We start from the raw sequence: 13,214 nt of genomic DNA on the forward strand, positions 1-13,214 counted from the left end.
TATTGATTTCTTATTATGTTTGAAGTACAAAGCTTAGCATTTTCACCCAATATCTCATTTGAACACCTATAGCAGCATTATCAACATTATCAAGTGGACATTATAATGTCCTAATGTATAGCCAAAGACATTCCCCAAGATTAGAGACCAAGGGAACAGCAAAGGAAGGATATAAAACAAGCTCCATCTGGCTCTGAAGTTCTCTCTGCTGCTATGTTATACTGCCACTGTATGAAATAACACTCCTAACTAAGTTCTAAAATTACCTAGGTTATCATGGCTAGAGAGATAAGAGTCATAAGTGATTAATCCCCAAATTCCTAAGTCTATAACTGATGAAAAAAAGTCAAAATTAAAAAGGAAAACATGAGACTTATGAAAGACTCAGTACAGAGATAGTCTGCTACAGTGCAATAAACAAATATGGATACTGGCATCAAGTAATCTGGTCTAATGCACGCTCTTCCACAAATTTACTGTGAATTACCCTTTTAAACTTCAGCTTCCATATCTGAAACGTGGGTACAAATTCCTCTCCTCTAATGATCATGGAAAATACAGTTTTCCCTTTCATAAATTACTTAGTGAAATATCCTGAAACACTATCAGAATCACCACTTTCCCCTCCTGCATAACCCAAGAATTTGCGTCAGCCAACTTCCCAGTATGAAGCAAAGCCTCTGCTTCCTCCTACCAATGATTGAGTCATTCTACTAGATATCAGCTGTTTAAACACTCCAGCAGGAGCTCACAGATTTTTACTTTGTAGAAGTCCTTGACTGCTTCACTCTCTCATTCTTGGAATAAATTTGGAAATGACTTTTGATGACCTCAAGAGCAAGAGTATGAAGGCTCAACTGGATCAGAAGCCAAATGGAGAGAGAGACAAAGGTACTAGGGGTGGATAAATAGAAATGTAAACTAACTGAATATAGGATTGGAAGACTACAACACCTGAATATGGGAAAATATTAAAGCGTTAATAGCACTTAATTAAAGGAAAAACAAGTCAGATATAATGGTGATAACGAAGATGATGTTGTTGAATAAACTAACTTGGTATGAATGATGCTGTAGTAGAGGGTGATAACTAACTTTTATTAAACATTTGCTATAGGCTATTTTCTATGATATTCACTACACATGAATTATTTCTCTAAATCTTCACACCTTGAGATTAGGACTAATCTTATCTCCCTTTTACAGAGGACTAACTGGGGATCGGGAGGATTAACTAAATTACCCAGTTTTATGTGGCTAGTAAGTGGTAGAGCTAGGATTGATCTATAAGATGGAATGAATATTGACCAGAGAGAAATGTTGATTGAAAGATTTACTCAGATATTTGCCTCCAAGGCTAAGATTGGGCAATTTTTTGCAAGACACATAACTGTCTTCAACTTCCTTTCTGCCAACTTACCATACACATTTCTAGGAGCTTAATAACTTTTGAAACAGAGAATAAACCATATTGCTTCCTGTCAAAATTTTATTTTGCTTGGATCATCTGTAGAATCTATTAGGAGTGCTTCTGATGCATGAGAACTCTGTGAATACGTTTGACCACTGATTGATTTGGATCATTATACATTCATGCTGGAAGTTTTGTGATGTGACGTTCTAAGTCACATAGCTACTGACGACTGGATTAAAGACCTATGTTTGGATCTTAACATTTGTGTGATCTTAGGCAAGTCACTGAATTGTCAGTTTCCTTGTTTGCGTATAGAGGATAACATTATCAGTGCCTTATTTGTTTATCTTACAAGGTGAGGAGTCCAAATCCATTACATGAAATGTTTTCCCGCTGAACCAGTAATATCTGTGCTTTTTAAGTGGTGGACCTCATAATAAGATATTTGTACACCTGTGAGCTACATGATTTATTTATTTGTTATAATAATGGTGAATTTTTCTCTTGTAACAAGAAGGCCACAGCTGGTGTGAGTATAGGACATGATGTTAATATGAATCAAGTGAATATTGAGGTTTCATTCCTATTTTTCTTTGGTCAATAACCCCAGTTCCAGGGCTTCCCTGGTGGCGCAGTGGTTGAGAGTCTGCCTGCCAATGCAGGGGACGCGGGTTCATGCCCCAGTCCGGGAAGATCCCACATGCCGCGAAGCGGCTGGGCCCGTGAGCCATGGCCGCTGAGTCTGCGCGTCCAGAGCCTGTGCTCTGCAACGGGAGAGGCCACAACAGTGAGAGGCCCACATACCACCAAAAAAAAAAAAAAAAAACCCAGTTCCAAATAAAAATTGAATAGCACAAAATTATGTATTAGTTCTTTGAGGTTTTGTCAGTTGGTTAACTGACCAAAGGCTTATTTGCTTGATATCTGACATTCATTTATGATATGTTACTTATAACTGTGTGTGCGTGTGCACATACATGTGTGCATGTGTTTGAACGTGTGTGTGTGCATGCGAGCATGCGTGTGTTTGTGCACATGTGCGCGTACATACACATTGTCCATATTAAAAACATCAGGCTCTCTACCCTGTGGAGGAAGTTAATCTAACCAAGCTGGGCTGAGAGTTTCTTGAAGACTCACTGTGGGGACAGTAGACAAAGCATAAGCTTTAGATTCTAGATTTGGAGTCAAATATCTGGTATCGAATCCTGGCTCCTAATGTTGTTAGCTGCGTGACCATAGGTAAATTCCTTAAATTCTTTAACTGTACATAGTTTGCATCTGTAAATGTGAATAATGAATTATTTGCAAAGCCATTGGGAATACTAGAGGTAAGTAATGCAAAGCACCAGGTACAGACAGTATCCAAAGAATTGTTTGATCCCTTGCCTCCATCATTTTTGTCTTTCTGAATCTATCCTCTGTCACTTTAGGTCTTCGTTTTCTTTCCTCTCGGAGGTGGTATCCTGCTGCTATGGCTCTAGGGATCCTTTGTCTGGGATTACTGGTGACTGTTATATTGCTGATAAACCAGTGTAAGTGCTGAAGCAGGGGAAAGATGGAGAACAAAAAATGAGAACTTATAAACATGGTTTATTTGTTGGTTTCATAACAACTATAAACAACCTTGATTTAGATACATTTTAGGCAAATTGTTTTAAGAGTGAGTGGGAAGATGAATGGGTATATTGTGCTCTTCCCTCAAATAGATTTTGAGGCATGGGATGAAGATTATGAATGGTAGGTTTTTGTTTGATTTTGTTTTCATAACTTCATGGATACAGCCTATTTAAATCCCAGAATAATGAGGAAGAAAATAATTTGAAGTTACTAATCCACAAGGTCACCCGAGGGACACACAAGTAAAAGAAACTTCATTTAGTTCATGCTGAGTTTTAATAGAGATGATTAAATACCAATTTAAAGTTAAGAACCCAGAAATACAGTCTTCATAAATAAAACATTTAAAACAAAACAGATTTCAAATTTACAATATGGCCATTTAGGAAAGAGGGGATGTTGAGAGGAAAAGAAATGAAAGGAAAGATGAAAATGGCTAAGAAAGAAAGAAAATGGTGCTGATCATCCATCTAATACACCTGTGTATTTAGGTCATAGATCTGAGTTATTTATCTCTAGAATCCTAGAATCCAGGTTACTAAGGCCTTTGAAGTGCTAATTTGTTTCTCGGTTGTTTAAGGTCTCAAACAACTTATATTTTCAATCTATGAACACTTTCAATCTATAAAACTTTTCCTACTGATCTGGGAGAAGAGCCCTTGACTCAGAGATGGTCATTGGAAGAGTCTTCCTCTGAGGCTTGGACCACTTTGCAACAGGGTCAAATCTGGCTTTCAACCCAAGAGGTCTACTTTGTACTGAACCGTCAAGCTTCTAGAACTGAGATACTGGACCCTTAACATTTGTTGCCTGCTTGATTTCACAACTTCCCTTTCATCTCCACCCTTCCTAAAAAAACAAAACCAAAACCAAACAAACAAAAAAATAACAAACTAAAACTGAAAAATATGTTTTCAGACTCTTGTGTTAGCAGCTTAAAAAAATTCCGTGGGAGGGTTTCTCAAAAACGGGGTGAGTGTCACAGTTTTTAACTAAAATCAGGAAATGTGGAAGGGTAGAGAAAGGGCAGAGGAATTAAGACACAACTAGAGTAAGTCATTAATGACAAGTGCTACTAACAGTCACTGAGGCTGGTTTGTGTCTGACTACCTTAGATTGTCTACATTTTATTTATGCCACTCATATAAGACTTATCTTGTGATTCCTTTTAACTTGTCTGTAACTCTCAACAACGAGTAAAATCCTGTCTTTTTTTTTTTAAATCACAAGTATCTGTGACAGTTCCTCACATTAAAAAAATATTGCAAGAATATCAAATAATTTCCAAATATGTAATTCCTGAATAAATTTGGGTCATTTTGCAGCAGTTTGTTGTGAAAACAAATGGTTTGATTCAGTTCTTTGATTTCCTCAAAATCCTGTGGAGGAATTTTTACTGGGGTTGGAAATGGAGTCTTAATTCAGTTCTGATTTAGTATCCCAGGTGTCTGATCTCCTAAAGGAACAGCAAGCAAATCTTACTCACCAGGAAGTTATCCTGGAGGGAAAGATTTCAGCCCAGCACCAGACAGAAAAATCTTCCCAGGAGTCAGAAAGGGAACTCAAAGAAATGATAGAAACCCTTGCTCACAAGCTGGATGAAAAATCCAAGAAACTAATGGAACTTCATCACCAGAACCTGAATCTCCAAGAAGCTCTGAAAAAAGCAGCAAACTATTCAGGTATGAGGGAGGGAGGGGTGAAGAGAGACAGTGGAAGCTTCTCTGTAAATCTTAACATTTTTTGGAAATATCTCTAGGCACAAAATTAGCATATTGATATATGTATCTTTTTTTGTTCATCATGTTCTATACCAGAAGTACTCTCTTTTTGTCATCCTCACCCTATCCCATGCCAAGTTCTTGAGTTAATCTGATTCAATTAACCATACTTTTTGGTGGATTTAAGTTTTCCTGCCTCACAAGAGCCTTCTCTTTCTTTATAACTTTCTGGTTTTGAGATTTTTCTGGAAGAAATCCCTCACCTTTACCCTTTGCACAGATTCTTCTCTCTTTCCATTCCAATGTATCTTAATCATTGATTTCTTTTCCTAAGGGGTCTCCTTTGTCCTGGGGACCCCTTCCTCTTCATTAGCATTATTCTATGGGACTGTTTCTCATAAAGGGTACTACATCAATGTAAATTGAATCAATAGAGGTGAGCTGGCTTGTAAGTGTTAAGTAGATACTTCAAATTAGACAGTTATGAGAGACCCAGGAAGTCAATGTATATGAGAAGAACTGAGTTGATCTCAGCTGACTAGGTGAACTCAGAATCTAGGAGGCAGATAGAAACATTTATAACATGGAGATGATAATGTGAGCTCAATATTACAGAAGTGATCTGTACAGTTAATATAGTTTTTCTACAATGTATAATTAAATCAGGTATGTGCTTTTAGTCATGGGGAGAATTTGAAAGTGTGAAATAGAGTCACTTTCAGTGGTACATTGCTTTCTTGGCATTAGTAACTAGCTGTCACTAATAAACAGAGATTTCTGCAGCTTCTTGCTTGTACAGCTCACCTTAATCTCAACCACGTAGTTTTGTTGAATAAAGATTATAAAGTAAGTTTATAGGTACCCATCCATTTATTTTATAGATGAAACCCAGGTAAGTTAAATGTTAATAGCGATAAGTAGTTTTGTATAAAGTTTTGCAGTTTATAAATCCTTTCAGTATGTACAGGGTTATTTAAATTTCCAAAATTAGCAGACGTTTATAGACAAGCTGATTTTTTAGCAAGTCAAACATATATTGAATCTCTTTAAGGAAAGAGCTGTTTAGGAAATAAAACCATCTCAAAGAAGGCTTAAAGGAAGGAGGCTAATATATCAAGGACAGGAATGTTTATATAAGCAGACATAGCTACATACCAAAAATGGTTTATTTCACAGGTGGGGCTGTAAAATAGTCTTGTTTTTATCCATTGTATGGGAGTAAAATTATGTCAGGATTGTTCAGACTCGTATCCCAGAGATGCCAAGTGTGGACAACTAAAAGGTGATATGTCTTTTGCAGCAGATACACCAAGTAATGTGTTTTCATTCCTTGGCAGTGTCAGATAAAGGCCAATTAGTAGAGATGCCAAATAAAGCACTGCTGTTCATCAAGCAGCTTTGAGAAGATTCTCAAAAACATTAATAATAAAATACTATGCAAAAAACTTATGCCAGTTTTCTCAAGTTTGAGACAAGTTTTATCTTTCTTACTAACCAGTCTGTGGTCCTCGGTAATGTATGAAGAGGGCAAGATGCTGAGAAATTAGCATATGTGATTTGCTTGAGGTCAGCCAGCTAGAAAGATACAGAATCTTCAAAGTAATAGACTACATTTTAGCACCTGAATTAGTGGTGGTTCTCAACCCTTAGTGTACGAAATTATCACCTAAGTAGCTTGTTAAAAGTGGCAAGTTCCAGATTTACCCCAAAACCCTGTATCAAAATATCTTGAGGGGCATCAAGAAATATTTCCTCAGTTAATTCAAACTCAGGAGTCTGAGAGGTAGTGTGATATAGTGATTAAACACACAGATGCTAGCGTTAGACTGCTCATGTTCAAATTCCCATTTTCTCTATCTTTCAAATGAAGAAAATTAACCTAACTCTTACATACTGTGGTTATGAGGATTAAATGAGCCAATACATAAAAATTACTGCCAACTGTTTTTGGCACATTGGTTAACACAGTGGTTATTGTGTTTGTTAAATAAAAAATAATAATAATTAAAGGACATACAGGTGGTTTGAATGCCATATTTTAACATTCATCTTTTTCACTTTTTCATGGCTTGGAAAACCTACCTAGACCTTTCTTTTAGTTCAGGAAAACCAATATACTCTTTCCTTTGACATAGTAAGACAGGACTAGGCAAATTAATAAGTTAGGAAGCTTGCATCCTTTGCTTTCAATCCGGCCTTATGTATGCCCTTCCTCATTCACTTTCTTCTTTCGTAGTTCAGTGCCCTTCTATTTTGTCCTCTCTGATAAAGCCTATTCTTACAAAATTATCTGATGGTTTTATGCCACAATGAAAATTGAAATTAAAATGTTGCCTTGCTCAAGGATTTGAGGTTTTTTTTTTTTTTGGTCACAGCATAGAACAAAGGGCTTTGTTCCCCAGTAAAGAGATTCCAAGTGTTAGTAACGCACAGAAGGGATGATGATGATGAGGGGGAGGGGAAGGGGGAGGAGGAAGAGGATTTGGGGATCGTTTAAAATATCTGTAAAACACATATTTTGCCTATTGCCTAAGCCCTGAGTTGAGTTTTTTGGACTCTCTGGGAACTTTCTGCTGAAAACTTTCCCCTACTTTCTGAAATCTTATTTAAATTGAGATGCTCTGTTTGCATCAATATACTGTTCTCCCTAGAACAGCTCTGTCCAAAAGAAATACAGTGTGTGCCACACATGCAACATTAAATTTCCTAGTAATCACAGTAAACATGAAAAATAAACAGATGAAATTAATTTTAGTGACATATTTTATTTAACCCAATATACTTAAAATATTATTTTGACACTGATCAGTATAAATATTATTAATGGGGTATTTTATATTCTTTTTTTCATGGTAAGTTTTCAAAATCAGGGGTATATTTTACACTTACAGAACATCATCTCAATGCAGACTAGCCGTAATTCAAGTACTCAAGAGCCACATAGGGCTACATGTCCAGAATCAGGAGGCATAGTATCTATGCCCAAATCCATCATTCAAAGACCTGAAGTTTTAAAATATATAAGCATATCTTTTTTAGTAGCAGAATAGCTATTACATATTCATCCCCCCAACCCTCACTTCCATGATTCCAAACATAATTTTTAAAAAATAGATCAGATTCTAAAATTACATCCCAGCTCAAGCCTTGCTTTTTAACAGCCTTGCTTTTTAATTGAGTTTTCTGAAATCAGAATGCTTCATTTCTTTTTTCTCAAAAAAATGGAGCAATAAAGACTCTAGGCTATTTAGGTATTTGCAGAGTCTGGGTATAATTCTAATTAAGAAGAGGCGGTAGCCTGTGAGAGTCCTGAGAGGTGAATTGATTTAAGAATTGTAGAAATATTTTTACTCAGGCATAACTCACTAATTAAGTATATTACATTTCCTAGGTCCTTGTCCCCAAGACTGGCTCTGGCATGAAGAAAACTGTTACCAATTTTCCTCTGGCCCATTTAATTGGGAAAAAAGCCGGGAGAACTGCTTGTCTTTGGATGCCCACATGCTGAAGATTAATAGCTCAGTTGATCTGGTGTGTTTTTAATGGATGTGTGTTGGGCTGGAATATTGGTTTACAGGGAAATAGATCAGGTTAAGGCCCTCCTTGAGAATCAGAATATGTACCTGTTTCCTAGCCTAGGCTGGCCACTGGTTACATGCATGACCTTGGATGGACAGGTTATGAAGTATCTCTAGGCTCCAGTAGACATTTCTGTAAAGCCATCAAGAGGATGTCTAAGAGCTCTTTGGGTTCTTTCGTTTTGTGAATCTAATCTAAAAAGTCCACATCGACTCTTTCGTCAACTCAGAAATGTTACTTCCCACAGGAATTCATCCAGCAAGCAACTGTCCATTCCGGTTTCCCATTCTGGATGGGGTTGTCTCTGAAGAAACCCAACTACTCATGGCTCTGGGAGGATGGTTCTCCTTTGATGCCCCACTTGTAAGTCTCCTATTCTTTTTGATGCCCCACTTGTAAGTTTCCTATTCTTTGCTGAACCTACTAGTGAAGTTACTGCCACATTCCACACAATGTCCTCTTCTTGCTGGAAAGAAGCTTGGGGAATTTCTGAATCTCTCTCCCCAGCTCTCTCACACAGGGACTTGCCCATTTACCCATTCAGATCTTCTCTTAAATTTTCCTTCTCACGTTTATTGCTGACCTGAAGCTTTAAGACAAGGCTAAGTGCCTGACACAAGGTGGCAGTAAATCTAAATTTGTTTTTCTCCCTGCCTGCAGGTTTAGACTCCAGGGAGCCCTTTTCCAGATGTATTCTTCAGGCACCTGTGCATATATACAAAGGGGAGCTGTTTTTGCTGAAAACTGCATTTTAACTGCATTCAGTATCTGTCAGAAGAAGGCGAACGTATTGAGAGTACAGTGAATGTGAAGGCTCGGGAAGAAAAGGAGGAGAAGACCTTTGAATTTTCTTCTGAAAATTAAGCTATACTTCGTCACTTAGGTGCAAACCATAAAAGCCCTGAGAACTTCCTGTTACTAGCTAAAGTGCAGAACTCCTTAGCAGAGACTGGGGCCCAGCTGCTTGACACCTTGATAGCAAAAGTTTTAATTCTCTATGTATATATTTTTTCACCTAGCTTGTTCCAAGCCCCCCTGCCAGTCTTCAGTGAAGTCCATTTTCCTGTTTCTAAGAACTTGTTGCCTAACTCAAGGTCACAAAAATTTTTCTGCTATGTTTTCTTCTAGATATTTTATAGTTTCAGATTTTACATGGAAATCTTTAACTTTTGGGGGGATAATTTGTAAGTCACCTATGGATGTATGGAAGTTCTTTTTCTTTTCCTTTTTGCATGTGGATATTCAATTGTTTTTGCAACATTTGCTGAAAAGACTCTTCTTTCTTCACTACATTGCCTTTGCACTTTTGTCAACAATTATCCATACGTGTCTGGGTCTATTTCTGGACTCTATTCTGTTCTATCGATCTATTTGTGTATTCTTTGTGCATAACACCATTATGATATTTTGGATTCTGTAGTTTTATAAAATATCTTGAAATCACATGGAGGTAGTTTTTCAATGTTGTTTTGGTTAATCTATGTCTTTGCATTTCCATCTTAAGTTTTGAATTGGCTTGTCAATTTCTAAAAAAACTTTTTGAAATTTTGAATGTGATTTCACTGAATCTATAGATAAATTGGGGGAAATTGAATTCTTTAAAATACTGATTTGTTCAACTCATGGATTTTCTTTATGTAATGTTTTGTAATTTTCTCTGTATAGATGTTTCACATATTTTATTAGATTATCCTCATGTATTTCACATTTTTTATGCTACTCTAGACGGTATTGTTATCATTGTAGTTTTTATTTCCAATGTCCTTTGCTCTTGTATAGAATTATAATAGTTTTTTATACTAACCTTATATCCTGAAACCTTGATAAGCTCACTTATTTCTTCTAGGAAGTTTGTGTGTGTGTTTGTGTGTGTGTGTTTGTGTTTTTGTGTGGGTGTTTGTGTGTGTGTATTTCATTGGATTTTCCTCATACATAATCATGTCATCTGCAAATAAAAATATTTTTTTATTTTTTCCTTTCTGGATGATTTTTATTTCTTTTCCTTGCCTGATTTCATAGACTAGAACCTCCAGTACAATATTGAATAAAAATGGTGAGAGTGCAAATTCTTATTTTGTTCTTGATCTTGGGAATAAGTCAAAGTTATACCATTAACTAAGGTGTTAACTGTATATTTTTCATAGATGAATATTATCAGTTTGAGAAATTTTCCTTTTGTTCTTAGAATACTGAGAGGTTTTATCAGAAATGGGTATTGATTTGTCTAATACTTTTCCTATATCTGTTGAGATGATCATATAGTTTTTCTTTTCTCTTTTTAGTTTTTTAACCTGATGAATTAACTTAAATAGTTATAGAAGTTTAAGCCAACTTTCGATTCTCGAGATGTATTATCATTTTAATATATCACTGGATTAGATCTGCTAAAATTTGGCTTAGGATTTTTGCAACTATGTTTATGAATGATATTTATACGTAATTTTCTTTTCATGTAACAGCTTTGTCTGCTTTAGGCTTCAGAGAAGTACTCCTTTATGCCAATTTTCTGGAAGATTTTGTGTAGAATTGGTATGATTTGTTCATTCAGTGTTTGAAGCAATTTGCCATTGAAGTCATCTGGGCATGGAGTTTTCTTTGTTTCACAAGATTTTAAATTATTTACTGTTAAAGGTTCAGTTTCTTTAATAGATGCAGTGTTATTCAAATGATTTATTCTTGAATGAGCTTTGGTGGTTGGTGTCTTTCAAGGAATTTGTCCATTTCATCTAAGTTGTTTAATTTTTTTGGCCTAACATTTTTCTTTATATTTTCTTATTACTTCAATATCTCTAGAGTCTGTAGTGATGCTACTTCTCTTATTCCTGGCATTGTTAATTTATACCTCCCCTTTAAAAAAAAATCAGTTTGGCTCTATAATGTTTGCTCTGAACTCTATTTGAGTGAAATTAATACAGGCACTCCTTTTTTCTCTGATTAATGTAAATATGATATATCTTTTTCCATTCTTTTACTTTTAACCTATTTTTTGTCTTTTTAGTTAGAGTGTGTTTCTTTTAGGTGACAAATAGTTGAGTGCTGCTATTTTATATAATTTGACAATTTCTGTCTTTTTTGTGTGTGTGTTTAAACCATTACATTTAATGTGATATTGATGTAATTAGATTTAAGTCTACCATCTTGATATTTCCTTTCACTTTCTTTCATCTTGTCCTTGTTGCCTTTTGCTCTTTTCTTGTCTTCTTTTGTGTTAATTAAATATTGCTTACTCTCCCATTTTATCTTCCTGTTGGCTTATTAGCTGTTACTCGTTGTTTTGTTATCTTAGTAGTTGTTTCAGGATTTATATACACATCATGACTTACTGCAGTCTACCTTGAAGTGATATTATACAACTTCATGTCTACGAATAGAACCTTAGAATAGCATACTTCCATTTCTTTTCTCCCAGCCGTCACACTAATGTTGCCATACATTTTATTTTTATATCTGTTGTAAACACCACAATGCATAGTTATCATTTTTGCTTAAATAGTAAATCATCTTTTAAAGACATTTAAACAGTAAACAAAAAAATCTTACATATTTGCCCATGTAGTGACCATTTTGGGTGCTCTTCATCTCTTTTTTAGATCCATATTACATCATGTGATATTTTAATTTTTCTTAAAGGACTTTCTTTATCATTTCCTATAGTGAAGGTCTGCTTGTGAGGAAATCTTTCTTCTTTTCCATCAAGTTTGAAAAAATTTAAGCTGCTAGGCTATTACCTCTTCAAATGATTTTTCTGCCCCGCCTCCCGGTAGCCCCCTCACTCCACCTCTCTCCCCTCCCCCCCGACCCTATGCACACACACACTGTTGAGGGACTCCAGTTATGTGAATATTGGGCTACCACAGTGCCCTAATGCTTCTTTCTTTCCTGCTCTCTTCCCTCCCTCCCTGTCCTTGTTCCTTCCTTGCCTTTTAAAAGTATTCTCTCTCAGTGTTTCATTTTTTGTTAGTTTCTACTGTTATATAATCAAGTCCATGAATCTTTTCTACTGAGTGTCTATCATTAATATCATACAATGTATTTTTCATCCCACACTTTGTAGTTCTCATCTCTAGAAGTATGCTTTGAAAACAAATCCTCCATGTCTCTATGTAGCTTTTTAAATCTATGAACATATGAAGAACATATTAACTATTTTAATGTCTGTGCCTTCTAATTCTGACCTCTAAGTTTTTTTTTAATTTTATTTTTTAATTGGAGTACAGTTAACCCTTGAACGATGTGGAGGCTAGCGGCACCAGCCCCTTCATGAGGCGGAAAATCTATGTATAACTTTGTAGTCAGCCCTCTGTACCTCCTTTCCAAATGTGGATTGTGTAGTACTGTAGTACGGATTTAGTGATAAAAATCCACATATTTGTGGATCCATGCATTTCAAACCCATCTCGTTCAATGATCTACTGTATAATTGACTTAGCATATTATATTAGGTCAGTGCTAGATATTTTTTGTTCCTCTAAATATTCCTGAGTTTTATTGTGAGAACAATTTAAGTTACATAGAAACACTGTGATGCTCCTGAGTATTGCTTTTACGATTATCAGGCAGTACCAAAGAAGTTCTCAGTCTGGGGTTAATGATTCTCCATTATGAAGGAAATATTTTCTGAGTATCCCACCCAGTACTCAATGGGCTATGATCTTGTCCAGTCTTGCTGTTGGGAAAGGGCACTGTTTCCTGCCCCATGTGAACTTGGGCATTATTTCCTTCGTTTATTTTATTTTATTTTATTTTATTTTATTTTATTTTATTTTATTTATTTATTTTGTGGTACGCGGGCCTCTCACTGTTGTGGCCTCTCCCGTTGTGGAGCACAGGCTCCGGACGCGCAGGCTCAGCGGCCATGGCTCATGGGCCCAGGCGCTCCA

At 36.0% G+C, this 13,214-nt stretch overlaps 1 protein-coding gene across 3 annotated transcripts; it reads left to right on the forward strand.

The window, feature by feature from the left end:
• Positions 1-775: 775 nt before the first annotated feature.
• LOC309811853 (oxidized low-density lipoprotein receptor 1-like) lies at positions 776-10,653 on the forward strand. 3 transcript variants are annotated; one of them, XM_082635100.1, is made up of 6 exons: positions 776-891; positions 2,848-2,949; positions 4,471-4,716; positions 8,147-8,286; positions 8,582-8,697; positions 8,995-10,653. In XM_082635100.1, exons 1-6 carry the CDS (start codon positions 816-818, stop codon positions 9,137-9,139), a joined length of 825 nt encoding a protein of 274 aa, XP_082491226.1. In that variant the 5' UTR covers positions 776-815; the 3' UTR covers positions 9,140-10,653. The 3 variants fall into 3 exon arrangements, with proteins under 3 accessions (XP_082491226.1, XP_082491227.1, XP_082491228.1); XM_082635102.1 differs by lacking the exon at positions 776-891 and adding an exon at positions 916-1,059; XM_082635101.1 differs by lacking the exon at positions 2,848-2,949.
• Positions 10,654-13,214: the final 2,561 nt, after the last annotated feature.

Source organism: Mesoplodon mirus (genome assembly GCF_964341445.2).
Source record: "Mesoplodon mirus genome assembly, chromosome: 11".
In the NCBI taxonomy this organism is placed as follows: Eukaryota; Metazoa; Chordata; class Mammalia; order Artiodactyla; family Ziphiidae; genus Mesoplodon; species Mesoplodon mirus.

Bases quoted from the DNA above. Each gene is read 5' to 3' on its own strand.
- LOC309811853 (XM_082635100.1), top strand. From the start codon at position 816: ATGACTTTTGATGACCTCAAGAGCAAGAGTATGAAGGCTCAACTGGAT. The intron at 892-2,847 runs GTACTAGGGGTG...CTGTCACTTTAG, and splicing joins AAATGGAGAGAGAGACAAAG to GTCTTCGTTTTCTTTCCTCT. The intron at 8,698-8,994 runs GTAAGTCTCCTA...CCCTGCCTGCAG, and splicing joins TCTCCTTTGATGCCCCACTT to GTTTAGACTCCAGGGAGCCC.